Consider the following 25,386-nt stretch of genomic DNA (forward strand, 5'->3'; position numbering starts at 1 on the left):
AACTATTTCAAATTCCATACACTTGTTACCTATGGATATGAATAGACAGTGACAAATTGTCAAATCCTGCATAGCCATGCTGGTCACTGTGTGCTGATTGTATAGTTTTAGAAGCATTAGTAACTTAATAGTTTCAAGTTATTACATCCTGTACCAGATGACTGCTCCTTGTGTTTGGGCATAAATTCTAGCCTAGCGTTTCAGATGCACACAAGTGAATTCACCGCTGTCAAACATCCATCATGAACATGCTGCTGTCAAAAGTTTAAGACCACATGTCACCTAGAATTTCTGGGTTGCAAGTCAGAATCTCCAGTATTGAAAAGTGCATAAAGAAATTCATTTGCAATAGAATCTTCTTTCTTTTAAAGCAAAAGTTTAAATACAATTCTGTACAGCATATAACACCATCTATCCACTGTGAAATTTAAGTATAGCAAGATTAGACTTGGATCATTACCAAAATATTCCCTGTATATGATACCACCATCTGACACTAACCCATGAAAGCACCAGTAAATTTGTTTAAGGTGCAAGCATTTTTAATATTGATAAGTCAATGTGTAACTAAAGGTTGATTAAACCAAATTAAACCACTTGTAAAATGGTAGGTTTAACATTTAAGAATTCTAAATTTCCAGATAAATTCAGAACACTCATGTTTCCAGTTACTACACAATTGTTTCTTGAAAAATAAGTCAAAATAGCAAAAAAAGGGAATAGCACCGACAGTACACAAATGTTCTTGTGGTGTAATAAATAGCTGCGTGTGTTACAGTCATCATCCATAACAAGACATGAGAGGTACTATTAGCACTCTAAAGTGTTATATAAATCAAATAGATGCATAAAAAAAAAACCTGTCTGGGGTATCCTCTGTGGCATGCAAACCGCATGAAGATCCCATCTGCTCGGTTGACACTAGTTGAGTTGAAAGCTTTGGCTACCAGGTAAGAAGATGATTAAACCTACATCCATCAAGATGAAAGATAATTATTACCTTAGTCAGACACCACCTGTTTCTGCAGCATTCTTGAACTCAAAAGGACATGCTGAAACCTTCCTCTGAAGTTCATGTTTGACAGTTGCTCCAGGCAGTTCTGTTCATACCTATACTACAACTTGCTCATCTACATTTCCAAGGACAACACAATCAAATGTGATGGGGTCTTTCTTATAAAAAATCCTAAATTGAGTACTAAATCCTCTCTTAGGAATGAATCTATAAAAGTCAAAAGAACATAATTTGCATTCTTTCTACGTATAAACATCTACACCCTAGGTAAGGGCAAGCCTTTCCTTCACAATTACATTTTTGGAAATACAATTTTGACAATACAATTACAGACCGGTCTTCTAATTGTGCAGCAGTCAGGCTAAGTACTGACATTGCACAGATACGGATCGCTTTCCAATCTCATTTCCCAATGTCAGCACTAAACACTGCAAGATTGGACGTAATCTCAGCCAGAAATCGCCACCCGGTTCTGTCCTACTCGCGTTCTGTAAAACCAACCCCAGAATGCAATAACCCCAACTTCAAAACAACACATCCTATCGCACCATGTAATTTTTCTCTATTTCCATGGCCATTACTCTTTACTGCCTCTGACAGAAACTGAATTTGAGTTCTAGATTCGAGTTCACTGGAAACTAGCTTGCAACTGTCCAAAAGTTCAAATGGGACAGAGAAATTTCATCCCATTCGTCTTAGCTAGGTTCTGTAAGTAGACAGAACAAGTTCACTTAAAATACTTAAAATATCAATTTGGTTCACATCATGATGTCAGAAGGCCAAAAAAACCTTCCAAGACAGATAGGATTTTTTTTTTGGAAACCATAACTGGGAAGTTGGGCAAGGTGTAAACACCTGTGGAACTGGAACTATAGAATAATACAGCACAGAAGGAAGCCATTTGCCCCATCGTGCCTGTACAGCTAACCAACTAGCCTCTCTGCCCTTTCCCCACACCCCTGTAATTTTTTTTCCTTTCAAGTCATTAATCCAACTCCATTTTGAAAGTTATTGAATCTGGTTCCACTGCCCTTTCACGCTGTGCATTCCAGGTCACAACTGATGTTAAAAAAAAAGTTTCCTCATGCCATGGCTGCATCTTTTGCCAATCACCTTAAATCTATGTCCTCTGGTTACTGACTCTTCTGATATTACTTGCTCTTATCAAAATCCTTAAATGGGTTTTGAAGCCTCTACCCACTCTCCTCTTAACTTCTCAAAGGAGAGCAACCCAAATTTCTTGCCAGAGAATTGAAGCCCCTCATCTGTGGTACCATTTTGGATAATCTCTTCAGTATCCCTTTCTAAGGTCTTGACATCCTTCCTAAAGTGTTGTGGCCAAGATTTCACAAGACTCGAGCTGAGGCTTAACCAGTGTTTTTTTTTAAAAAAAAGTCTTATCCCACATGCCTTAACAGTTTTCTCAACTTGTCCTGCTACCTTCAATGATTGGCGTAATGCACCCCCAGGTCTCAGGTCCTATGCTCTATTAAATATTGCATAGTTTATATTGCCTGTCCTTATTCTTCCTAGCAAATTCATCACTTCACGGTTCTCTGCATTAAATTTCGTCTGCCACATGTCTGCACACGTGAAACATGATTTACCTTCAATAAATTCATGCTGACATTCATTTATTAGCTCTTATTTCCAAATGCCAACTGTCCTGTACTATTGTCTCAAAGTTTCCCCACCACCTACATTAGGCTGACTGGCCTGTAGTTGCAGGATTTATTCCTTTGCATTTTTATCTCCCTAAATAAGGTGCAACATTTCCAACACACCTGTACTCTGGCACCACCCCCATAACTATGGAGGCTTGGGAAAACTGTGGCTAAAGCTTCCACAATTTCACCCCTTGCATACCTCAGTAATTTAGAATGCATCCCATCGAGAGGGTAAATTTTCTACCCAGTGAGTTTTCTGTTTTCAGGAGAGGAAAAGAAGCTTTTGAAAAGCTTTATCTTTAAGAATACCATATTTGAGAGATGCTACACTAACCTTTGCTATAGATAAAAAAACACCTACAAAGGCAGCAGGTATTTGTTGGGTTTCCCATGCAGTGTTTGGTCGTCAGTAGATTGAGCTATTTATCACCTTCACGTGGTCCCTTGACCAAGAGGGCAGTGGAAAATAAATGGATTCCTGCACTTCTGATGGCCATGAATTGCTGGGGGTTTGGATAACCATTGATTGTTGAGTGCCAAGAGTGCACCACTTCACACCACCTTTCTCCAAACCCCCTCCACCACCGCCAACCAGACCTCCCAACCCATAGCCCAGACATTTCAGATTTTTGGATAATCCAGGTCACGCTATTCAGCAGCTACAGTAGCAGTTAGGTGACAAAAGTCTATTTCATAAACTTAACCATGTATGGCTTTCCACAAGAGATCAAATGGAGTAAAACATCATTCTAAAGATGGTGAACAAAATGAACCCAATCTGCTTTTTGGGTAAATGTAATACCTCACCTAGAACCAAGTGGTCTGATTCACTGATCTCCAGCAGAGGCAGAAGTAGGTGATGCTATAAATAATCTCAGGTTGTCCCCAGGCTAGGGAGAGGAGCAAAGGAGAGAAATGCAAGCAGCTTAAAGGTCCCTGCTCACGATCACCCTCCAGTGACCTCTGCTAAAATAGTACAAGTATATGGATTTTGATTTAAGGCATTTCTCCACTTCGATGCACTCCTTGGTTGAATAGAAAGCCAGCAGTCTTCTCCCTCACAGATAGTGGCCACGGCTGAGGTATTGGAATGCCACTGGTGCTTCTGGAATTATGCTTCAGTATCAGTTATTGCCTGTTGGGGGCAGGCAGTGCAGGGAAGTGGGAAAATGGGAAGGAAAACAAAACGAATGATTGCTTCTGCATGACTAGACGATGCAACTGTTGTTTAAAAAGAGAATCCATTTCAAATAGTAAACCAATTGTTTCGAGTTAACTCATGGGATGGTAGGGTCATTTCGTCTAAAGCCTGTACAAAACACCTGAAAAGAATTCCAATTAGTGGAAGATCTGTTCTGGTTTAAGGTTGTTTTAACCAAGAACTGTGATTGTACTCAAAAGAGTTGCAATCTGTGACTGTTGATAACTCGAAAGAATTTTTTAAGGTTGCTTTCTCCAATTCATTACAGAGGAGTAAAGCAGGATGAATGTGCTATCAAAATCCTAGTTTAATATAGGGTATAAAGCAGCAAAATGTGACACTGAATTCCAGTACCAAGCTGCTGATCTTTTTACACTCCCAACCAGGCCACCTTCACAAGATATTAGATCTATAGCAAAGCCAGTTTTACATCAATTCTGATGTAACAGAAGGAACCAATACATTGACGCACAATTCATCAACACTGCTGCTATAATACTTCTGATGAACACATATCCTTGAGTTGACAATCACACCACAAGTAATTTGTGTAGTCTCAGCATTACTGGTTGCATATACTGGACAGACCAATTGCTTAGATTTATGGACTGGCATTATGTAGGTTTTATGTTATCACACACTGCATGCGAGATGCTCTATTTTTGAGGGCTAGGCATTTGAGATGCATTTGACATATTGACTCGTGCAACTGGGAATTCATAAAAGCTCCATTACCAAGCTACTTCTCTTAATGAATTCCAAATAGAGCCAGTCTACTGTATCTCTTGATAACAGTGTTTTCTTGGACATTAATAACACAAGAGATGCACACATGAATGACAGCTATTCAACTTAATCCAAGCAGTGGCTAAGAACACAACTCTAAAACCACAGCAAGTAAATCAAGCAGAATATAAAAAGCACAATGGATTCATTATTGCTGTGCTATCTGAACTTCTAGAATTACATTAGGTTCCTTGAATTCCTTGTTGGAACATTATGTTGTAATGGCCAATTGCATTTAGGTGTGTCATTTGCACTCAAGTGTTGAAAAAGTTTTGTAGGATGTACTCAACTGAAAACATGCATTTGTTGAAGTACTAAATTGCTTCTGGAAAATATGTATTAATTTCAAGTCCATCTGCAAGTAACAAATTTTAAATTGACTTCCCAATTGTTGGTTGGTGTATTGAGATCAATTTAGTTTTGTACCAAGTGATTTTCACTTGACGTATTCCTGTGATTACTGCAATATTACAGTTAACCTTGTTACACTATTTTTCACGATGGACAGATTATAGTTAACAGGTCGTTTGCACTCATGCAGTTTAAATACAGAGGAATTTAATGAAGGTGACGTCAGGTATGCAGATGATAACACCCAGTTGTCATTTCCCCCTTGGTCCCATACACCTACACTTGAGAAGGCAGGCAAACATCTTCCCCAAACAGATTAACAATGGAAGGTGTTACAGGAGAGTCAACGGAGATGCTTGGTGGCAGAAACTGTTGAGCTGTTCTTGCCCCAAGGTGATCTCGGAGTAGTATGAGATTGGGACTAAGAAAGAAATAGAGCTAGAAGGTGTCAGGCCAGGTTTGGGAATGGATAGCCAGGCTGGATGCTCACCAGGTGCATTCAAGCACATGGCTCACTGACTTACGATTATAGAGATGGTTCCCTGTACAGGGGACTGGACAAAAGAAGATTGGTTGCAATGCCCCTTCAGTCTGTATTCAGTCTGTTGATATAGACTAAATTAATACATGCAAAATGGTCTCTTCCAGAAAGACAGAAAGTAGTCAGTGCTCATTGAATAAAGGTGTCAACAGGTACTACTGCCTTTTGATTGTTTTTACACCCTTCGTCATTCTTTTCTGTGCAGAGACTAACAATGTACCTCAGCTCCATTCCTCTGGGTTTACAGAAATGACAATTAAATACAGAAAATGCTGAGAATACTCAGCAGTTCTTGCAGCACTTGTAGAGAAAAAGTTAACAATTTGGATCAGTTCTGATGAACAATCACTGATGTGAAACATTAAACCTGTTTCCCTCTCCACAGATGCTGCCCAGCCTGCTGAGCATTTTCCAGCATTTGGTTTTTATTTCAGAATTCCAGCATCTACAGTATTTTGTTTTTGGATTATAAAAATTACATTCCTTTTGCAGTTGAACGTGCCTGGCAGGACATACCAGTGCATGCAAACATATTTTCCTGCAGTGCAGAGTGCAGCATTTAACGCAATCCAGTCAAGCAAACGCAGTCATAACTACCTGAATTGGGGACACAGCGAGGAATACCTGTTTGAGAAAAGGTGCCACATAAATAACACCCTAAAATTTACTGAGAGCACAGTCAGACGTGGTATTCTGAATTATTAGTGGAAGTTTCGAAGATTAGCAAGTTATGCAGCCAACACAGAAACTGCAAATTCACACACATCACTAAAGTTGTGACATGATCTAGATATTTGATAATTTACAAAGTTTTAGCCAAGCTCACATGATGCTGCTTAGAAGTCAGGTTGTGTCTTTGCAAAACAAGGAGAGGGTGGATAAATACATTTGTCCCTTCAGGCACCATAATTCCATCAACAAGATTTGGAGGAGATTTTTACCTTTACTGTTCATGGTTCAGGATTTAAAGTGAACAAAGTACAAGATTGAAAAAATATTAATCTAATTTCCACCTCAACTAAAAATCTGTGCAACAATTATTATTAGCAAAACATTCATGTTTAAAATACGGAATTTTATTTAAACTGCCCCTCCGAACCTTGAATGATGGCACAGTCCTTCCAGAGTTTACTCTTTAACATGAATGATAATTAAGACTGCAACTCCAAATCATTTTAAATGTTGCAAATATCAAGATCTGCTACCAAGCTTGCCAATTTTCACCCCAGCTGAATTTAGCATCAACTCTGTTACCACACCTGCAGCTATCTGCAAGAGTTAAGCTACCACAGGCCACGGCTTTGCTTTCAAATTAATCTCAGAAAATGCTGGAGTGCACATTTCCGATTTTAAAATACAAAATAATTCCAGTTATTTCTAAATAAAAAAAAAACTGGCTTCCCTGGCAGATTTCTTGGTCAGTAATTTTCCAGTGACGTCGCAAGTTTACAAACCACAAGCAGCAGAATGATCTGTGAATGGCCAGGCTCTGTCAATCAAAACATTGTAGAAATTCCTTGCACAAACATATACTGCCATCTACCCAACAATGTGAAAAAATGTCCAAGATATGCCCTGTTCACAAAAAGTTGAACGATCCAATCATTACACCATTACACTCACAGCAAATTGATGGAGGGAGTGATCAATGGAGTGATCGAGCAGACCCTACTCATCAATAACCTACTGACCGATGCTCAGTTTGGGTTCCGTCAGGGCCACTTGGCTCCAGACTTGGTCCAAACAGGGACAAAAAGCGGACTTCCAAAAGGAGAGGAGAGTGACTGCTCTCAACATCAAGGCAGCATTTGGCTGTGTGGCACCAAGGAGCCCCATTGACATTGAAATCAGTGAGGATCAAGTGGAAAATCCAAGGCTGGAGACATACCCAGCACAAAGAAAGGTGCTTGTGGTTGTTGGAGGCCAATAATCTTGGAGCTAGGACATCACCACAGGAGTTCCTCAGGGCAGCATATCCTAGGCCCAACTACTTCAATGATCTTTCCTCCAGGTGGTCAGAAGTAGAGCGATTTGCTGAGGAGGGAACCGTATTTAGCTCCAATTGCTGTTCCTCAGATAATGAAGCAGCCCATTGCTGCATGTAGCAAACCTGGACACCATTGAGGCTTGGGTTGATAAGTGGAAACACACAAAATGGCAAGAAGCTAGGAACTGTGGAGGATCAGAGAGATTTAGGGGCCACAAGTACAGGAGTCACCAAATAGCTAGTGGACAGGTACAAATAGATGTAAAAGGCTAAGGAATTTAGGCCTTCATCTATGAAGGGGTAGAGATCATATTATAAATGTACAAAACCGAGTAGACCACATTTGGAGCACTACCTTCAATTCTGGGCACCATACCTCAGGAAGGATATATTGGCTTGGCCTTAGAGGGAGTGCAGTACAGATTTGCCAGGGTGATACTGGGCCTAAGAGTTAAATTATGTATAGACTAGGTTTGTATTCCAAGATGAAGGTGTGATTGAATTAGGGTGTACAAAATAATTAAAGGAATGGATAGGGTAGATAAATAAATATTTCCTCTGGGCAGGGGTGGGGGGAGAAAACTAGCACTAGGCTTTTCAGGAGTGACACCAGGAAGCAATTCACACAAAAAGGTAATGGAAATCAAGAACTTCCTGCCAGAGAAAAAACTTGCAGCTGGGGCAAGTGGAAATTTCAAAACTGATATTGCTAGATTTTTGTGAGGTAAGCATTTGAGGGTTATAGAACCAAAGTGGGTAGATGGAGTTAAGATATAGATCAGCCATCATCGAATTGAATGTCAGAACAGGCTTAAACAGCTGAATAGCCCACTCCTATTCTGAAGGTTTTATGTACAAGTACCAAGAAATTATTCCCAACTGGACAGTAACCACCTTCCCCATGGCACTCAAATGGTTATAACCACTGAGTCTGTCACCATTAACATCCTGCGGCTTACCATTTACCAAACATTTCACTGGCACAGCCAAATGTTGTGGGAGTTAGAGCAGGTCAGGGGAAGTGATGCAAGACGTTAGCCCCACCACCATGTTCAAGGGGAACTTAGGATAGGAAATAAATGTTGCGCAGACCAGGAACGCTCACATCCCAAGAATGAATTTAAGAAAATTCAGATTCAGCTCAGTTTCTTTCTGATGAAATTTCAGCAATCTTACGCAAATTACAAATTTTCATATATGCATATAGAGCAGATTGAGAGATGGACAAGCCAGTATGAGATATCGTTTATGGGTGATGTCTGCTTCGCAATATAAAAACCCAGTTGATATTTTCTAGATTAACATAACTCAAGGCAGGTTAGGAAAAACTGATAGTGGGGCCCAAAACGCTCCATAGTGACCAAGCTTCCTTTCTCAAAAAGGCGAGAGATACATACTTATCTCACCATAGGAATTAGCTCCTTCTCTGCTCCCCAAACTCAAATTCCTTTTTCAACCCAGCGTTGCGAGTCTAATCCCTTAACAGTCCATCCCTACTCCCTCGCAAGGCATTTGCATGTTTTCTTCTATTTTCCATGCTGAAATTTATTAAAATTAAGGGCAAAACACAGTCCAATATTTTCCCTTAAACTAACCCAAAACATGAACATCAATATTGAATACAAATAAATGCTGTTCTGTGCAAGGCAGCTTCCCTTAATATAGCAGTGTCTTAAATCCAGCCAACTGAAAACCGGACATTTTTTTTTTTTAAAGCTGCCATGCAGGAATTTTAATTATTACTAAATGAGTAAAATAATTTATTGGCTTGTTCAGCTAGGTGCTACATTGGTGCCCTGGGCTAGTTATGTGTTTGGTGTGTCAGTGTTTTTCCATGTGCTGAGTGGCTGAAGCAACCTTTGACCCCATCCAACCTGGCTTGGCCTGATCCGCCCGACCAGAAAACCGGCAAGATCCAAAATCCAGCACGGACTCAGTCCTGAGGTTGCTGGTTTTTGAGACAATGTACCAGCACCAACACAAAAGCAAATTACAGTGAAAGCTGGAAATCCAAATAAAAGCAGATGCTGCCTCAAAGCAGTCATTGAGCTGAATCATTAACTCTGTTTCTCTTGCCATTGATGCGGTCAGACCTGAATAGTCTCAGCATTTTGTGTTTTCATTTCACTTCATATTATCAATTTTTTTTCTGTCCTCCACTTTTCCTCTGATGCTCCTTGCTAATTTTTATTTTCCCCTCTCGCTCCCTCATTGAGCAGGACAACAGCTATCCCAGTCAGCAGGCCACTGAGAAATCGTACAGAACAAGAGGGAGCTGTGGTGTCAGGCTTTTTACAACACTTTTCCAGTGTTACATGAATAATCAGTTCTGCTGGCAATTAAAAAAAAAACAAAATCGATATGTAATGCATGCCCTAACCCCAAGATATGCTGACTTCTGTTGTGCTCTTTTATGCTATGACCTAAAGTTATAGTTTATTAAGTGATTGCACTGAATGATGCTGGTACATTCAAAAAGTTGTATTCTATTTACCTGGGCTGCCTCATTCATGGCAGGTGATAACAGACACAAGCAATAGCTATAAAAAGCCTAAGATAAAAGCAAAATACTGCAGATGCTGGAAATCTGAAACAAAGATCTGAAAAAGGGTCATATGGATTTGAAATGTTAACTCTGTTTCTCTCCACAGATGCTGCCAGGCCTACCGAGTTTTTCCAGCATTTTCTGTTTTTGCTGCTATAAAAAGCCTCTTGGATTCAAATACCAGGCACCTGAAATTCAGGTTGGAAACAAAAACAGAAACAGAAATACCTGGAAAAACTCAGCAGGTCTGGCAGCATCGGCGGAGAAGAGCATAGTTGACGTTCCGAATCCTCATGACCCTTCAACAGAACTAAGTAAAAATAGGAAAGGGGTGAAATATAAGCTGGTTTGGTGTGGTTGTTGGGACAAGCAGCCAGTAATAGGTGGAGATAACCAAAAGATGTCACAGGCAAAAGAACAAAGAGGTGTTGAAGGTGGTGATATTATCTAAAAGAATGTGCTAATTCAGAGTAGAAAGCAGGACAGACAAGGTACAGATAGCTCTAGTGGGGGTGGGGGGGGAATACAAAAAGGGCTATAAGGTAGAGATAAACAATGAGTGGAAATACATTTAAAAATAATGGAAATAGGTGGGAAAAGAAAAATCTATATAAATGATTGGAAAAAACAAAAAGGAGGGGGAAGAAACGGAAAGGGGTGGGGATGGAGGAGAGAGTTCAAGATCTAAGATTGTTGAACTCAATATTCAGTCCGGAAGGCTGTAAAGTGCCTAGTCGGAAGATGAGGTGCTGTTCCTCCATTTTGTGTTGAGCTTCACTGGAACAGCAAGCCAAGGACAGACATGTGGGCATGAGAGCAGGGTGGAGTGTTGAAATGGCAAGCGACAGGGAGGTCTGGGTCATGCTTGCGGACAGACCGAAGGTGTTCTTCAAAGCGGTCACCCAGTCTGCATTTGGCCTCTCCAATGTAGAGGAAACCGCATTGGGAGCAACGAATGCAGTAGACTAAGTCGAGGGAAGTGCAAGTGAAAAGCTGCTTCACTTGAAAGGAGTGTTTGGGCCCTTGGACGGTGAGGAGAGGGGAAATGAAGGGGCAGATGTTGCAACTTCTGCGGTTGCATGGGAAGGTGCCGTGGGAGGGGGTTGAGGAGTAGGGGGTGATGGAGGAGTGGACCAGGGTGTCCCGGAGGGAATGATCCCTACGGAATGCCGCCGAGGGGGTGAAGGGAAGATGTGTTTGGTGGTGGCATCATGCTGGAGTTGGCGGAAATGGCGGAGGATGATCCTTTGAATGCGGAGGCTGGTGGGGTGATAAGTGAAGACAAGGGGGACCCTATCATGTTTCTGGGAGGGAGGGAGGGAGAAGGCGTGAGGGCGGATGCGCGGGGGATGGGCCGGACACAGTCGAGGGCCCTGTCAGCCACCGTGGGTGGAAAACCTCGGTTAAACCTCGGAAATTCAGGTTGATCGCCTGAGGGAACACTGCAGGAGATTTAGGCACTGTAAAAGTTGTATGGGTGTGTTTAATAATTATAAATGAATGTTGTTCATTTTTGTGTTTGTTACAAAGTAGGTTTTCTTTTGTACTTTAGTCTCAAGTTATTGCCAAAAGAATGTTGACTTCATTAGTTTGTTAGTCCTCTTGTGTTATATTGGATAGTATTTGTGGGGTTGATACTTGACAGTTTTTTTAAAGCTCCTTTTTTAAGCTACCATTTGTTCCTGTTTTATAACTAGGTCACAAACAAAAGAGTGGGGGGGGGGGGGGGGGGGTGCAGTTTGACAAATACTCAGATATTCCTGTAAAAAAAATTGCATAGATCTTCATAGTATTGCTCGCAGGGAGTTGGCAGTTTGCAGTGAGGAAAGTTCAACAGAAATTAAGTGTGATAATTACATGGGCTATTTCGATTTAATCTTTGTAACAGATAAAGTACTCGGTTTCTATGGATAAAAGTTTCAGAACCATAGTTATTAGCCCACAGCAACTAACACAAGTAGCTGGTATTTTCAGGATGCTTACATTTATAAAAAATAAGCCTCATCTCTTTAAACCATTCACCAGCCTATGAATAAGCCTTCAAAGTATTTGCAAATGGTCTTATTGAGTGCAACCTGCAAACTGTGGCTTGTTCCAGTAAACTCCCAGCCCTGCAGCATGTGAAACTGGATAGGACACGGACTGTCGATGTTGCTGTGACTTGTCCTGGGGAAGCCTCCAATATGGTGGTTGGGGGGGGTTCAAACAGAGTTCACTGAACTGATGAACCAACACAATATCAGCTTTCTCAAGGTACTCCTTTCACTTACCTCCAATCCCAGCTCGTTATTAAACTGATGGCTTACACTAAGTAAATAAAAGAACATCTTCCCCTGCCAAATGACCCAGACAAGGTCCCGTATGCAAGATGCTGCCGACAAAAACTCTGAGCTGAGCTGATTTAGACTGTTGTGCTGCGACAAGTACGAATAGGAGTTCAAAAGTTCAGATGAACCATGAACTCTGCCATTTCACAGCAGGCTATTCTACAAAAATAGCCAAAAAGGGAAAAGTAGCTAAAGTCCCTCAGCGAATGATGAAACTTTTGTAGGGTACAGGAGAAGTAGGTTTGTCGAAAAAGTGTCTTTCCTCGCAGGGAGTGGGGGAGGGAGGCACAATAAGAGATAAACTAACTATTGGAGAGCTATGGGCTATTAGGGTAAAGTTACTGCTGTTTAGTCCTTACATAGGTTTGATCTGACTTTCGAAACTTCCTGCCACATGCTCAGTAAATCTGTCCAAAGTTATCCAAAAGAAAGAATTCGAAGAGGGTTTGTATTTCTGCTCCTGTCTTCTCATGACTGCAGCAGCATTCCTTTCTGCCAGGAACTTAGTGGAAAAATCAAAACAAATGGGTCATGACTTTCTGTATTTGTTTAAAGCTGAGCTGCGTGTCATCCTGCAATGTGGTCTTGGCTCCAACTATGCAAAACAGTACAAAACATAACTAGGTTGGGAATGATGAATATGTGTTGCATGTGCCTTTCACATTTGTGTTATCAAGGAAATTACTCATTCAGGTTTTCAAAGAAACGAAAACACACACATTGACATCTTACTAATGCCAAGACCGGCAGCTACAGTAACCCAGTAGAACAAAATCCTGCATGACAAGCAGCCTAGAACCAATTTGTCAGTTATTAGACACAATTTACCATACCGGTGCCCCTCACAAATAACATTTGCTTAGCAAAATCCTTCAGGATTTTGAAAAGGCTTCAGGGAATTGAGATACTAAAGTTACAAGCTACAAAAAGACTGCTTTTGATTAGATCCCAACAGGCTTCAAGTCCAGAGAGAGAATAGGCTATTCAAACAAGTGAGCAGGGGATTATAAAAGCTATGAAATTGAAAGTTTGATAGGACAGATACTGACTACACTTCTTGATCATATCGGAAAGGAGTAAAAGACTGCCCAAAACAGAAAATGCGGAAAAGCTCAGCAGGTCAAGTATCTTGCTTTTTTAAAGAGACTGCCCCATGCTTTTGGGAAAGGTGGAGGATTTTGTGGACAGATTCCTGGTTAAATGGCAGCTTATACAGAGATTAAAAATCAGTGTCTTTATCACACACAGATAAATTCTAATTTGCTAACGATCATATTGCAGGTGAGCTTATCCCTCTTCAGGCAGTTGTGGAGATGGCAAACTGCATTAAGATGAAAAAAACTAAAGGGGGTCGCAATTCATTTGTTCATTTATTTTAGTAACAAATAAAATTAGCAAAAAAGAAAATACTTTTGGCAGCCAAACGCTAATTCGCAGGCCTACAGACACCATTCAAGGCTACCTTTGTGAAGGGAGTCCAGAAGCTGCCACACAGTTAGGAATGACCTTCACCTGACTGGGGGGTGAGAGAATAGCTCGTTCATCACTAGTAAATTACCATGAAATATAAACTTTGCCAACCTTTGTTTAGTAATAGGCTCCTATAGTATTCATACCAAGGGTAAACTTAAGTGCATTCTACACAGTAGAGGGGAGCCCCCCCAACCCCTCACATTAAGTACAATGGAGCCTACATTCCACTGAAGAAAGGAGAGGAAGTAGAGAAACTGAACTATGAATAGACTGTGACAAATGCAATTCCGATTCAATTTTAGGGGGGGAAAAAGTGAAAGAGAATCCTGTTACTGTGCCGTGCAATGAGAGCGACAGCAATAACATTTACAGTACACCAAATATGGAACCACAACTAGCTAGATTTTTCCTCCATATTCTTTATACTACAAAATAATAATTCATAATGACATGCAGATGCTTCTGCGCAGCAGCATTAAGGTACCAAACTAATGCAATAGGGAGAAAATTTGAACTACCTATCAGAGGACCAATCACAGAAATATGGAAAAACCATCAAGACTGGGTACAGTCCAATAGAGCAGAACTGGATTTGGCTTTCTTCAAAGATTACTTCCTACTATAATGACTAAGCAACTAAGCAATAAAGACCAGGAAAGTTCCAGCTTTACTCACTAGCCTGCCAAGTTTGCTGATCTCAGTAACATTGGCAGTTGGGGTACCACTGTTATCACTGGTTAATGGAAAGAATAATCTCAAGATTTCTGTTTCAAATAACTTATCTAACGGTATTCCCCATTAAGGATCATCGATGGATAACGGTCATTCTCATGGAGGTACTGAAGAGTGCCCATAGCCTCTGAAAAGGAGGGGATGCCTATAGGAGTGAAAAGTAGAAAACTGCCAGGTGGCTAGTGTGAAATTTTACTCTAAATACTGAAGTAAAACTGAATTTGAAAAGGATTTAATTCCAAATGCAAAAATTTCTAGTGTTTACATAGGATAAACCTAAGGATTGGGAGTGCTTTAGAAACCAGCAAAAGGACAACTAAAAAAGATTTAAAAAGGAAAAATAGGATGAGAGTAAACTAGCCAGGAATGTAAAAACAGCATGAAGAGCTTTTACAAATATATAAAAAGGGAGAAGCTAAATTAAACATTAGTCCCTTTGAGGCACAGATAGGAGAAAGTAACATGTGGAGTGAGGAAATGGCAGGGATGTTGAATAAATATTTTCTGTTTTCACAGTAGAAGACATAATTATACACCAGAGATAGAGGGTATACAAAGGGCTAATAAGGAGTGAGGAACTTTTAAGAATTCATATCAGAGAAAAATATATTACGAGACATAAGGTACTAAAGGTTCACAAATTCCCCAAGAGCGGATGGCCTACACCCTTGGATTCTAAAATAGATAGCTGCAGAGATACTGGATGCACTGGTTATGATTTTCCAAAATTCTTTAGATTTTAGAACAGTCCAAGCAGATTGGAAGTTAGCAAATATAATTCCATTATTCAAAAAGCGAGGAAGCAAGAGCCAGTTAGCCTGACATCAGTCACTGGGAAAATGCTGGAATCCCTCATTAAGGAAGTCTTTGCAGCGCACTTAGAAAATCATATCAGAGTCAGCATGGTTTTACCAAACAGAAATCATGTTTGATGAACTACGATTTTTTGAGGATATAACTAGAAGGTGGATAAAGGTTCGGGGGGTGGGGGGGGTAGCAAATATACTTAGGTTTCCAAAAGGCATTCAATAAGGTAAGATAGCTCCGAAGGCAAAGGAGGAAGCTGTCCATGTCAAGACTGAGGCAAAATCCAAGACCTTGAAAACAAAGAAGGTCATTTTGAAGAGAGTTCATAGTCACAGGCAGAAGAAAATTAGGGCGGCACCTACCTTCAGGAGACCAAAGACAGTCAGGCTGAGAAGACAACCTAAGTTCCCCAGAAAGAGTGCTCCCAGGAGGAACAAATTGGACCATTATGCTATCATTAAGTTCTCTCTAACCATTGAGTCCGCTATGAAGAAAATCGAGGACAACAATACTTTGGTTTTCATTGTTGACATCAAGGCCAATAAACATCAGATAAAACAGGCTGTCAAGAAACTGTCTGATATTGATGTAGCTAAAGTCAACACTCTTATCAGGCCCGACGGTGAGACGAAAGCTTACATCTGTCTGGCCCCACACTATGATGCATTGGATGTTGCTAATAAGATTGGCATCATCTAAACTGATTGCAAGAAGGGCTGTATAAATATTTCAATAAAGTTTTAAAATGAAAATAAATAAAAAGGTTAATATCAAGAGTACATGAAGTTGTGGGCTGGTTAACGGACAGGACTCAAAGAGTAGGCATATATGGGGCATTTTCAAGTTGGTAGGCTACAATGAATGAAGTGCTGCAAGTGTCAATGTTGGAGCCTGAGTTACTTAATCTATATTAATGATTTCGATCTCTTCATCAAAGTTTACTGACAACAAAAAGCTAAGTGGAATTATAAACTGTGAGGAAGGCACAAAGAGGCTGCAAAAAAGAATAGATAGGTCAAGTTAAGTGTACAAGGTGGCAGATGGAGTATAATGTGGGGAAGTGTGAGGTTATTCACTTTGGTACTAAGAGTAGAAAAGCAGAGTTCTTTTTTTAAATGTACGAAATTTGTAAATGTTCATGCACAGGGAGGCTTGCTCACACAAGGAACACAAAGCTAGCATGCAGGTACAACAAAACAAACAAACAGGAAGACAAATGACATGCTGGCCATTATAAGACCATAACACATAGGAGCAGAAATTAGGCCAATCGGCCCATCGAGTCTGCTCCGCCATTCAATCATGGCTGATAAGTTTCTCAACCCCATTCTCCCGCCTTCTCCCCGTAACCTTTGATCCCCTTACCAATCAAGAACCTATCTATCTCGCTCTTAAATACACTCAATGACCTGGCCTCCACAGCCTTCTGTGGCAATGAATTCCATAGATTCACCACACTCTGGCTAAAGAAGTTTCTCCTCATCTCTGTTCTAAAAGGTCTTCCCTTTACTCTGAGGCTGTGCCCTCGGGTCCTAGTCTCTCCTACTAATGGAAACATCTTCCCCACGTCCACTCTATCCAGGCCTTTCAGTATTCTGTAAGTTTCAATCAGATCCCCCTCATCCTTCTAAACTCCATCGAGTATAGACCCAGAGTCCTCAAACGTTCCTCATATGTTAAGCCTTTCATTCCTGGGATCTTTCTCATGAACCTCCTCTGGACCCTCTCCAGGGCCAGCACATCCTTCCTGAGATACAGGGTCCAAAATTGCTCACAATATTCCAAATGTGGACTGACCAGAGCCTTATAAAGCCTCAGCAGCACATCCCTGCTTTTATATTCTAGTCCTCTCGAAATAAATGCCAACATTGCATTTGCCTTCCTAACTACCGACTCAACCTGCAAGTTAACCTTAAGGGAATCCTGGACTAGGACTCCCAAGTCCCTTTGCACTCCAGATTTCTGAATTCTCTCCCCATTTAGAAAATAGTCTATGCCTCTATTTTTCCTACCAAAGTGCATGAGCTCACACTTCCCCACGTTGTATTCCATCTGCCACTTCTTTGCCCATTCTCCTAACCTGACCAAAACCTTCTGCTGTCTCCCCGCCTCCTCAATACTACCTGTCCCTCCACCTATCTTTGTATCATCTGAAAACTTAGCCAGGATGCCCTCAGTTCCTTCATCTAGATCATTAATGTATAAAGTGAAAAGTTATGGTCCCAACACTGACCCCTGCGGAACTCCACTAGTCACCGGCCGCCATCCTGAGAAGGACACCCTTAACCCCACTCTCTGCCTCCTGCCAGACAGCCAATCTTCTATCCATGCTAGTACCTTGCCTCTAACACCATGGGCTCTTATCTTACTGAGCAGCCTCCTGTGCGGCACCTTGTCAAAGGCCTTCTGGAAGTCCAAGTAGATAACGTTCATTGGCTCTCCTTTGTCTAACCTACTCATTACCTCCTCAAAGAATTCTAACAGATTTGTCAGGCATGACCTCCCCTTGATGAAACCATGCTGACTTTGCCCGATTTTACAATGCACTTCCAAGTATTCTGAAATCTCATCCTTAATAATGGACTCTAAAATCTTACCAATGACCGAGGTCAGGCTAATCGGCCTGTAATTTCCTGTCTTTTGCCTCACTCCCATCTTAAATGGGGGGTTACATTAGCGATTTTCCAGTCCACTGGGACCCTCCCCGACTCCAGTGATTCCTGAAATATCACCACTAACGCCTCCACTATCTCTTCAGCTGTCTCCTTCAGAACTCTGGGGTGTAATCCATCTGGTCCAGGTGATTTATCCACCTTCAGACCTTCCAGTTTTCCTAGCACCTTCTCCTTGGTAATGGCCACCATACTCACCTCTGCCCCCCCGACTCTCTATGAACTTTGGGGATGTCACTCGTGTCGTCCACTGTGAAGACTGACGCAAAGTACCTATTCAGTTTCTCCGCCATTTCTTTGTTCCCCACTACTACTTCTCCAGCGTCATTTTCCAGCGGCCCAATGTCCACTTTTGCCTCTCTCTTACTCTTTATATATCTAAAAAAAACTCTTGCAATCTTCTTTTATATTACTGGCTAGTTTACCCTCATATTTTATCTTCTCCCTCCTTATTTCTTTTTTAGTTGTCCTCTGTTGGTCTTTGTAGGCTTCCCAATCCCCTGGTTTCCCACTGCTCTTCGCCGCATTGTACGCTTTCTCTTTAGCTTTTATGCTGTCCCTGACTTCCCTTGTCAGCCATGGTTGCCTCATCCTCCCTTTAGTATGCTGCTTCTTCCTAGGGATGAATTTTTGCTGTGTCTCCCAAATTACTCCCAGAAACTCCTGCCATTGTTGTTCCACTGTCTTTCCTGCTAGGCTCATCTCCCAGTCAGTTCTGGCCAGCTCCTCCCTCATGCCTCTGTAGTTGCCTTTATTCAACTGTAATGCCGTTACATCTGATTCCAGCTTTTTCCTCTCAAATTGCATGGTAAATTCTATCATATTATGGTCACTTCCTCCTAAGGGTTCCTTCACCTTAAGCTCCCTTATCAAATCTGCCTCATTACACATCACTAAATCTAGAATTGCCTGTTCCCTAGTGGGCTCCACCACAAGCTGCTCCAAAAAGCCATCTTGAAGACATTCCACAAATTCCTTTTCTTGGGATCCACTACCAACCTGATTTTCCCAGTCTACCTGCATATAGAAATCCCCCATGATCACTGTAACCTTGCCTTTCTTACACAAATTTTCTATCTCCTGGTGTATCTTGTGCCCCACATCCTGACTACTGTTCGGAGGCCTGTACATAACTCCCATTATGGTTTTTTTACCTTTGCGGTTCCTCAACTCTACCCACACAGATCCTACATCAGCTGACCCTACATCATTTCTTGCTATCGATTTAATTTCATTTCTTACTAACAAAGCAACCCCACCCCCTCTGCCAACCTGCCTATCTTTTCGATAGGGTGTACATCCTCGATATTTAGCTCCCAGTCCTGATCCCCTTGCAGCCATGTCTCTGTGATGCCCACCACATCATACCTGCCAATTTCAATCTGCGCCACAAGCTCATTTACCTTATATCCTCGATATTTAGCTCCCAGTCCTGATCCCCTTGCAGCCATGTCTCTGTGATGCCCACCACATCATACCTGCCAATTTCAATTTGCGCCACAAGCTCATTTACCTTATTTCGTATACTGCGTGCGTTCAGATACAACACCTTCAGTCCTGTATTTCCCGTCCCCTTTCTCATTGTCGTCCCTTTATCTGATGTGCTTGAAGTTAGATTCCTAGCCCTTTCCAAATACTCTGTCCTATTTTGTGTTCTGGAGACTTTAATAGCCTCTCCTGGGCTCTCCTTTCTTTTCAGTTTTTTCATAATTTTCCATGAAGTTGAATCCACCCCCCCCCACACGCTAACCTGCTGCTTTGTTTCCCATTAGTCATACTTCTTGGAGTTTTACCCTTCCCTCCCCCCCCACTTTCTAGTTTAAAGTCCTGTTGACTACCCTATTTACCCTTTTCGCTAGAACATTGGTCCCAGATCGGTTCAGGTGGAGACCGTCCCAACGGTACAGATCCCTTCTGTTCCAATACTGATGCCAGTGCCCCACAAAATGGAACCCATATTTCCCGCACCACTCCTTTAGCCACGTGTTTACTTCCCTTATTCTTGCGTCCCTATGCCAATTTGCACGTGGCTCGGGTAGTAATCCGGAGATTATAACCCTTGAGGGCCTGTTCTTTAATTTAGTTCCTAGTTCCTGATAATCCCCAAACAGGTCCTCTTTCCTAGTCTTACCTATATTATTTGTCCCGACATGGACCACAACAACTGGATCCTCCCCCTCCCTCTCCAATATCCTTTCAAGCCGGTCAGAGATGTCCCTCACCCTGGCACCGGGCAGGCAACATAGCATGCTGGACTCTCGATCCTGCGTACAAAGGAAGCTATCAATTCCCCTAATTATAGAATCCCCTACAACTACCACTTGTCTTTTTGCTCTCCCCCCTCTTGAATGGCCTCCTGTGCCACGGTGCCATGGTCAGCTGGCTCATCCTCCCTACAGCCCTGGAATATGAAAGTAAGGAAGTCTTGCTACAATTGCATAGGCCTTTGGTAGACCATACCTGGAGTACTGTGCACAATCTTTGTCTCCATATCTAAGGATTATACTTGCCTATGGAGGTAGTACAGCGATGGTTCACTAAATTGGTTCCTGGGATGAAAGAATTGTGCTTTGAGAAGCTGAGTAAATTGGATTATACACTTGAGTTTAAAAGAATGAGATGATTTTGTTGAAACATTTAAGATTTTGAAGGGGCAGGCTTGAGGGGGATAGGCACTGAAAGGTTGTTTCCTTTTGGCAGAACATGGGGACACAGCCTCATTCCAGAGCATGGATAATCAGTTTGGAAACAAGAGGAGAAATTTCTTGACTCAGGAGGGCTGTGAACATTTGGAATGCTTTACCCTTCAGAGTTATGGATGCTCCATTGTTGAATATATTCAAGGCTGGGATAGACAGAGAAGTGAACGATAGTTCCTTTGCTATCGCTGGGTCAAAACCCTGGATACTCTCTCCCTAACAGCACTGTGGGTATACCACACCACAGGGACTGCAGCGGTACAAGGCAGCTCACCACCACCTTCTCAAAGGCAGTTAGGGAAGGGTAATAGCTAGTGACACCACATCCTATAAAATGAATAAGAAAATGTAGCAAATTTAAAGAAACATTGTACAAATCTGCAAAGATTAGGTCAGAAGATTGGTCAAATTTTAAGACCCAGCAAAGAATATTTTTTTTTAGTAAGGAGGGAGAAAGAAGCATATGACAGAAAGCTGGCTAGTAATATAAAAGCAGACAGTAAGAGTGTCTGCAAGTATCCAAATAGGAAAAAAGACTAACTAAAGCTACTGTTGGTCCTTTAGAGAACGAGTCTGGGGAATTAATAATGGGAAATGAGGGAATGGTGGATGCATTGAACAGATATTTTGTGCCTGTCTTCATTAAAGACTTAGAAAGCTTCCCAAAGATTCTGAAAATCAAGAGGTGGACAGGAGGGAGGAACTTAAAACAATCACCATGACTAGGGAAATGGTGTTGGGAAAATTAGATCTAAAAGCTGACAAGTCCACAGGGCCAGATGGTCTACATCCTAGGGTCCAAAAAGAAGTGACTGCAGGAGATAGGTTATAATCTTCCAAAATTACTTAGATTCTGGAAGGTCCCAGTGGATTGGAAAATAGCTAATGTCACACCTTTATTCAAGAAAGGAGGGAGGCAGAAAGCAGGAAACTGCAGCCAGTTAGCCTAACATCTGTCATAGGGAAATTACTAGCATCCATTATCAAGGAGCTTATAGCAGGATACTTAGAAAGTCATAATTTGATTAGGCAGTGTCATCATGGGTTTAATTAATTTATTAATGTTTTTGAGGAAGTAACAAGCAAGGTGGATAAAGGGGATCCTGTAGATGTGGTGTACTTGATTCCCAGAAAGCATTTGAAAAGGTGCCACATCAAGGGTCACTACACAAGGTAATGTTACATGGTGTAGGGGGTTAACATATTAGCATGAATAAAGGATTGTTTAGCTAACAAGAGGCAGAGACTAAGGATAAATAGGTCTCTCTTGGGTTGACAAACTGTAACAAATTGAGTGCCACGGGAATCGGTGCTGGGGCCTCAAATTATTTACAACCTATATCAATGATTTGGATGAAGGGAGCAAATGTATGGTAGCCAAATTTGCTGAAGACACCAAGGTAGGTGGGAAAGTAAGTTGTCGAGGAGGTAGATAGTCTGCAAAGGGATATAGACAGGTTAAGTGAGTGGGCAAAAATTTGCCGGATGGAGTATAATGTGGGAAAATGTGAACTTGTCCACTTTGGCAGAAGAACAGAAAAGCAGTATATTATTTAAATGGAGAGAGATTGCAGAACTTGGTGGTACAGAGGTATCTGGGTGCCCTGGTGCATGAATCGCAAAAGGTTAGTATGCAGGTACAGCAAGTAATTAGGAAGGCAAATGGAATGCTGCCATTTATATTCCATTCACCTTGCAATAAAAATGGGGAAGTTTACCACAGTTGTAAAGGGCATTGGTGAGACCACATCTGGAGCACTATGTACAGTTTTGGTCTTCTTATTTGAAAAAAATGTATAATTGCATTAGCAGTTCAGAGAAGGTTTACTTGACTCATTCCTGGGATGAGGCGCTTATCTTAAAGTTGAACAGGTTGGGCCTATGCCCCTTCCAGAAGAATGAGGTGATCTTATTGAAGCATATAAGATATAAGGGGGTTTGATAGGGTAGATACAGGGAGGATGTTTTGATTTGTGGGAGAGACTAGAACCAGGGGACGCAGTTTAAGAATAAGTGGTCTACCGTTTAAGATGGAGATGAGAATTTTTTTCCCTCAAAGGGTCATTAGTGTTGTGGAATTCTCCTTCCTGGAAAGCTGTGAAGGCTGGGTCATTGAATTTATTCGAGGCAGAGTTAGCCAGATCTTTGATAGACAAGGGAGTCAAGAGTTATGGGGGGGCAGATGGCAGAGTGGAATTGAGACCACAACTAGAGAAGCCATGATCTTATTGAATGGAAGAGCAGGTTTGATGGGCTGAATGGCCTACTCCTGGTTCTAAGTCCTGTGTCCCTATATTTGGTGGCTCAGGGAATCAGGGATATGGGGAGCAGGTGGGAAAGTGGAGTTGATGCACAAGATCTGCCATGATTGTGTTGAATGGTGAAGCTGGCTTGAGGGGTCACATGTTCCACTCCTGCATCTATTTCTTGTTATTCTTATGATAGCCTTAGCAGCCTATACTGACTAAGACATGTATTATGTATTACAGATAGTCTGTTATAGGTCAGGTCAGTAACTTGTAAGACATTTTTTGTAGGAACAGTATACAGAATGTTAAGGACAAAATTCAATAAATTTAACTTCTGAAGAGATCTCTGGGTATGAGCTTTCCTTCCTACAAATCCAGTATTTGGATATTTGCAGGGGGTGGGAGAAAATACATGAAGAGCATTCGTCTTGTTTAGAAGTAGTAATGCTAAAATGGAAGTTGGCAAGCTCTTTGGGTGCGATTTTCTGTCCCTGACATTGGCAGTTATCGCCGTGGGCAGGAAAATTTGGAGTGCCGTTAAAAGTCAATGCCCTATGTCGATAACAATATGGGCAGCAACTGCCCATGGCAGGAATGAAACATCTTTAGGTGATTATAGCAATAGGTTGGAGGGGTATTTATTGCAATAAGCTTGGAAAGTTCAAGACTGTTCAATAACTTATCCACACATTTACCCTGAGTTTAATCATTGTTGAGGTGCTATTTCTTGGGTTGGGTTCGAAATCTTTGTAGTCTATGTATGAAGCTAAAGCGAAACTTACAACCAATATTTTAGCACTAAATAAGAGCACTAAACAACTGCGTGATAATCTTCTTGCTATATTCCCTAATCATATATATTATTTTAAGCCCCAATTACAACGCATGTCATTTCTATCAACTATTTCAGAACAGACTGCAATTAACTTTCAGCTCAATCTCACTACATATATTGTAAGACAACTAAAATACTCATTCCCATTTGGTTACACTTCTAATTTGATGTAGCATTGTGCTAGATGAAAAGTGGTTCTCACAGCGTTCTAAGTTATGGTCCTCGTCCCACTGCACATTAACACTCTGCCACAAATGGAAGCCTGTAAAGTGGGGCACCTGCTCACCTTTCTCGTTGGCAGTCAAAGAGCAACAAAACAGACACAATGTTGGAGACTTGAATGCAGTAGTTTTCTTTTAAATAAGTAAACATTTTGTTGGGCAGCACCAACCACATATTTGAAGAGCATTAAAGTCTGGTACAGGAAATTAAATTGAAAATTAACTCCTTCGCCTGGAACTCCCACCTGCAGTATTTCAGAACTTATGACCGCATGGAAATTGTCAGCAAGGTCACGAGCCTTTCAAGACCCAGGTTCTATAGGTCTTTCATCAGGCCATCCGTAAAACTAATACTCCAACGCCAGCTTCTCCCCTGGGGTTTCATTTGGCCTACACGTGAACTTCACATAACTTTCACTGCTGTTCTGACAGAGTAGAGTCCGCAGTAGATAAGAGACTAAATAAGAACTCTAACTTTAGGTCATGCCTGGGCTTTAAGATCACGGTACAGTTCTTTGCACTGGTTAAAAAATGTTCAACGTCAGGACACATTAGAATGACCTACTTACCCCTTAACATAGATATCACTCATCTCTTCTCCAGTTATGCTTGTTTCATCCAGAAGAACATCACTGGTATTCCAGATTATGCAGCGAAGGAAATATCTGCATGAGACACAAGAAGTGACCAAAATGACAATGCATAGAAAACTGAATTATGACCATGAGCACCAGGGCAGGACAATTTTTTCTTCTCCAACTGATTGTTTAAAACATTGTATAAAAAGATTCGAAGGTTTGGTTAAAATAAAAAAAAGCCGAGGAATCACCATGGCCAGAATTTTTAGCTTAGCGGGCACATGCCCGACTAGGAAACGACACATGATGATGTCAGCCGAGCGTGCTGACGTCAACGTGCAGTTGCGCGATAGTTTGGTTGGTGGGTGCCGCTGGAGCCAGCAGCGCGCCCGCCGATAATTAAAAGGCTTATTAAAGGCCATTAAGTTATGAATTGTAGTTAATTTTTCCACTGCTCATTCAACCTAATGGCTGGCAGGCAGGCAAAACCTCATTCATGGGCGGGATGAGGCTTCCAAAAGCAAATACAAATAAAACAAAAACTTTATTTTTTTAATTAAAAACATGTCCCTGCTCATGTGATAGAGTGACATGAGGGGGACATGCTTTATTACATTTTTCTGTTGTTCATTAATTTTTTCAATACCTTCAACTCCGAGGCAGCTCCATGCCTCGGAGATTATTGAGCGCTCTCTCTTGC

The 25,386-nt window shown here is 41.4% G+C and overlaps 1 protein-coding gene and 1 pseudogene across 1 annotated transcript in view; one reads left to right on the forward strand and one right to left on the reverse strand.

The window, feature by feature from the left end:
- Nucleotides 1-25,386, reverse strand: part of myofl (myoferlin like) — a 223,362-nt gene that overhangs the window by 32,351 nt on the left and 165,625 nt on the right. The window contains exon 50 of the mRNA XM_078564961.1: nt 24,678-24,773. Coding sequence (XP_078421087.1) covers nt 24,678-24,773 — 96 coding nt within the window. The remainder of the gene's footprint in view (nt 1-24,677; nt 24,774-25,386) is intronic.
- LOC144694729 (large ribosomal subunit protein uL23 pseudogene) lies at nt 14,705-16,188 on the forward strand (annotated as a pseudogene).

This window comes from Cetorhinus maximus, chromosome 20, assembly GCF_964194155.1.
Source record: "Cetorhinus maximus chromosome 20, sCetMax3.hap1.1, whole genome shotgun sequence".
Classification (NCBI taxonomy): domain Eukaryota; kingdom Metazoa; phylum Chordata; class Chondrichthyes; order Lamniformes; family Cetorhinidae; genus Cetorhinus; species Cetorhinus maximus.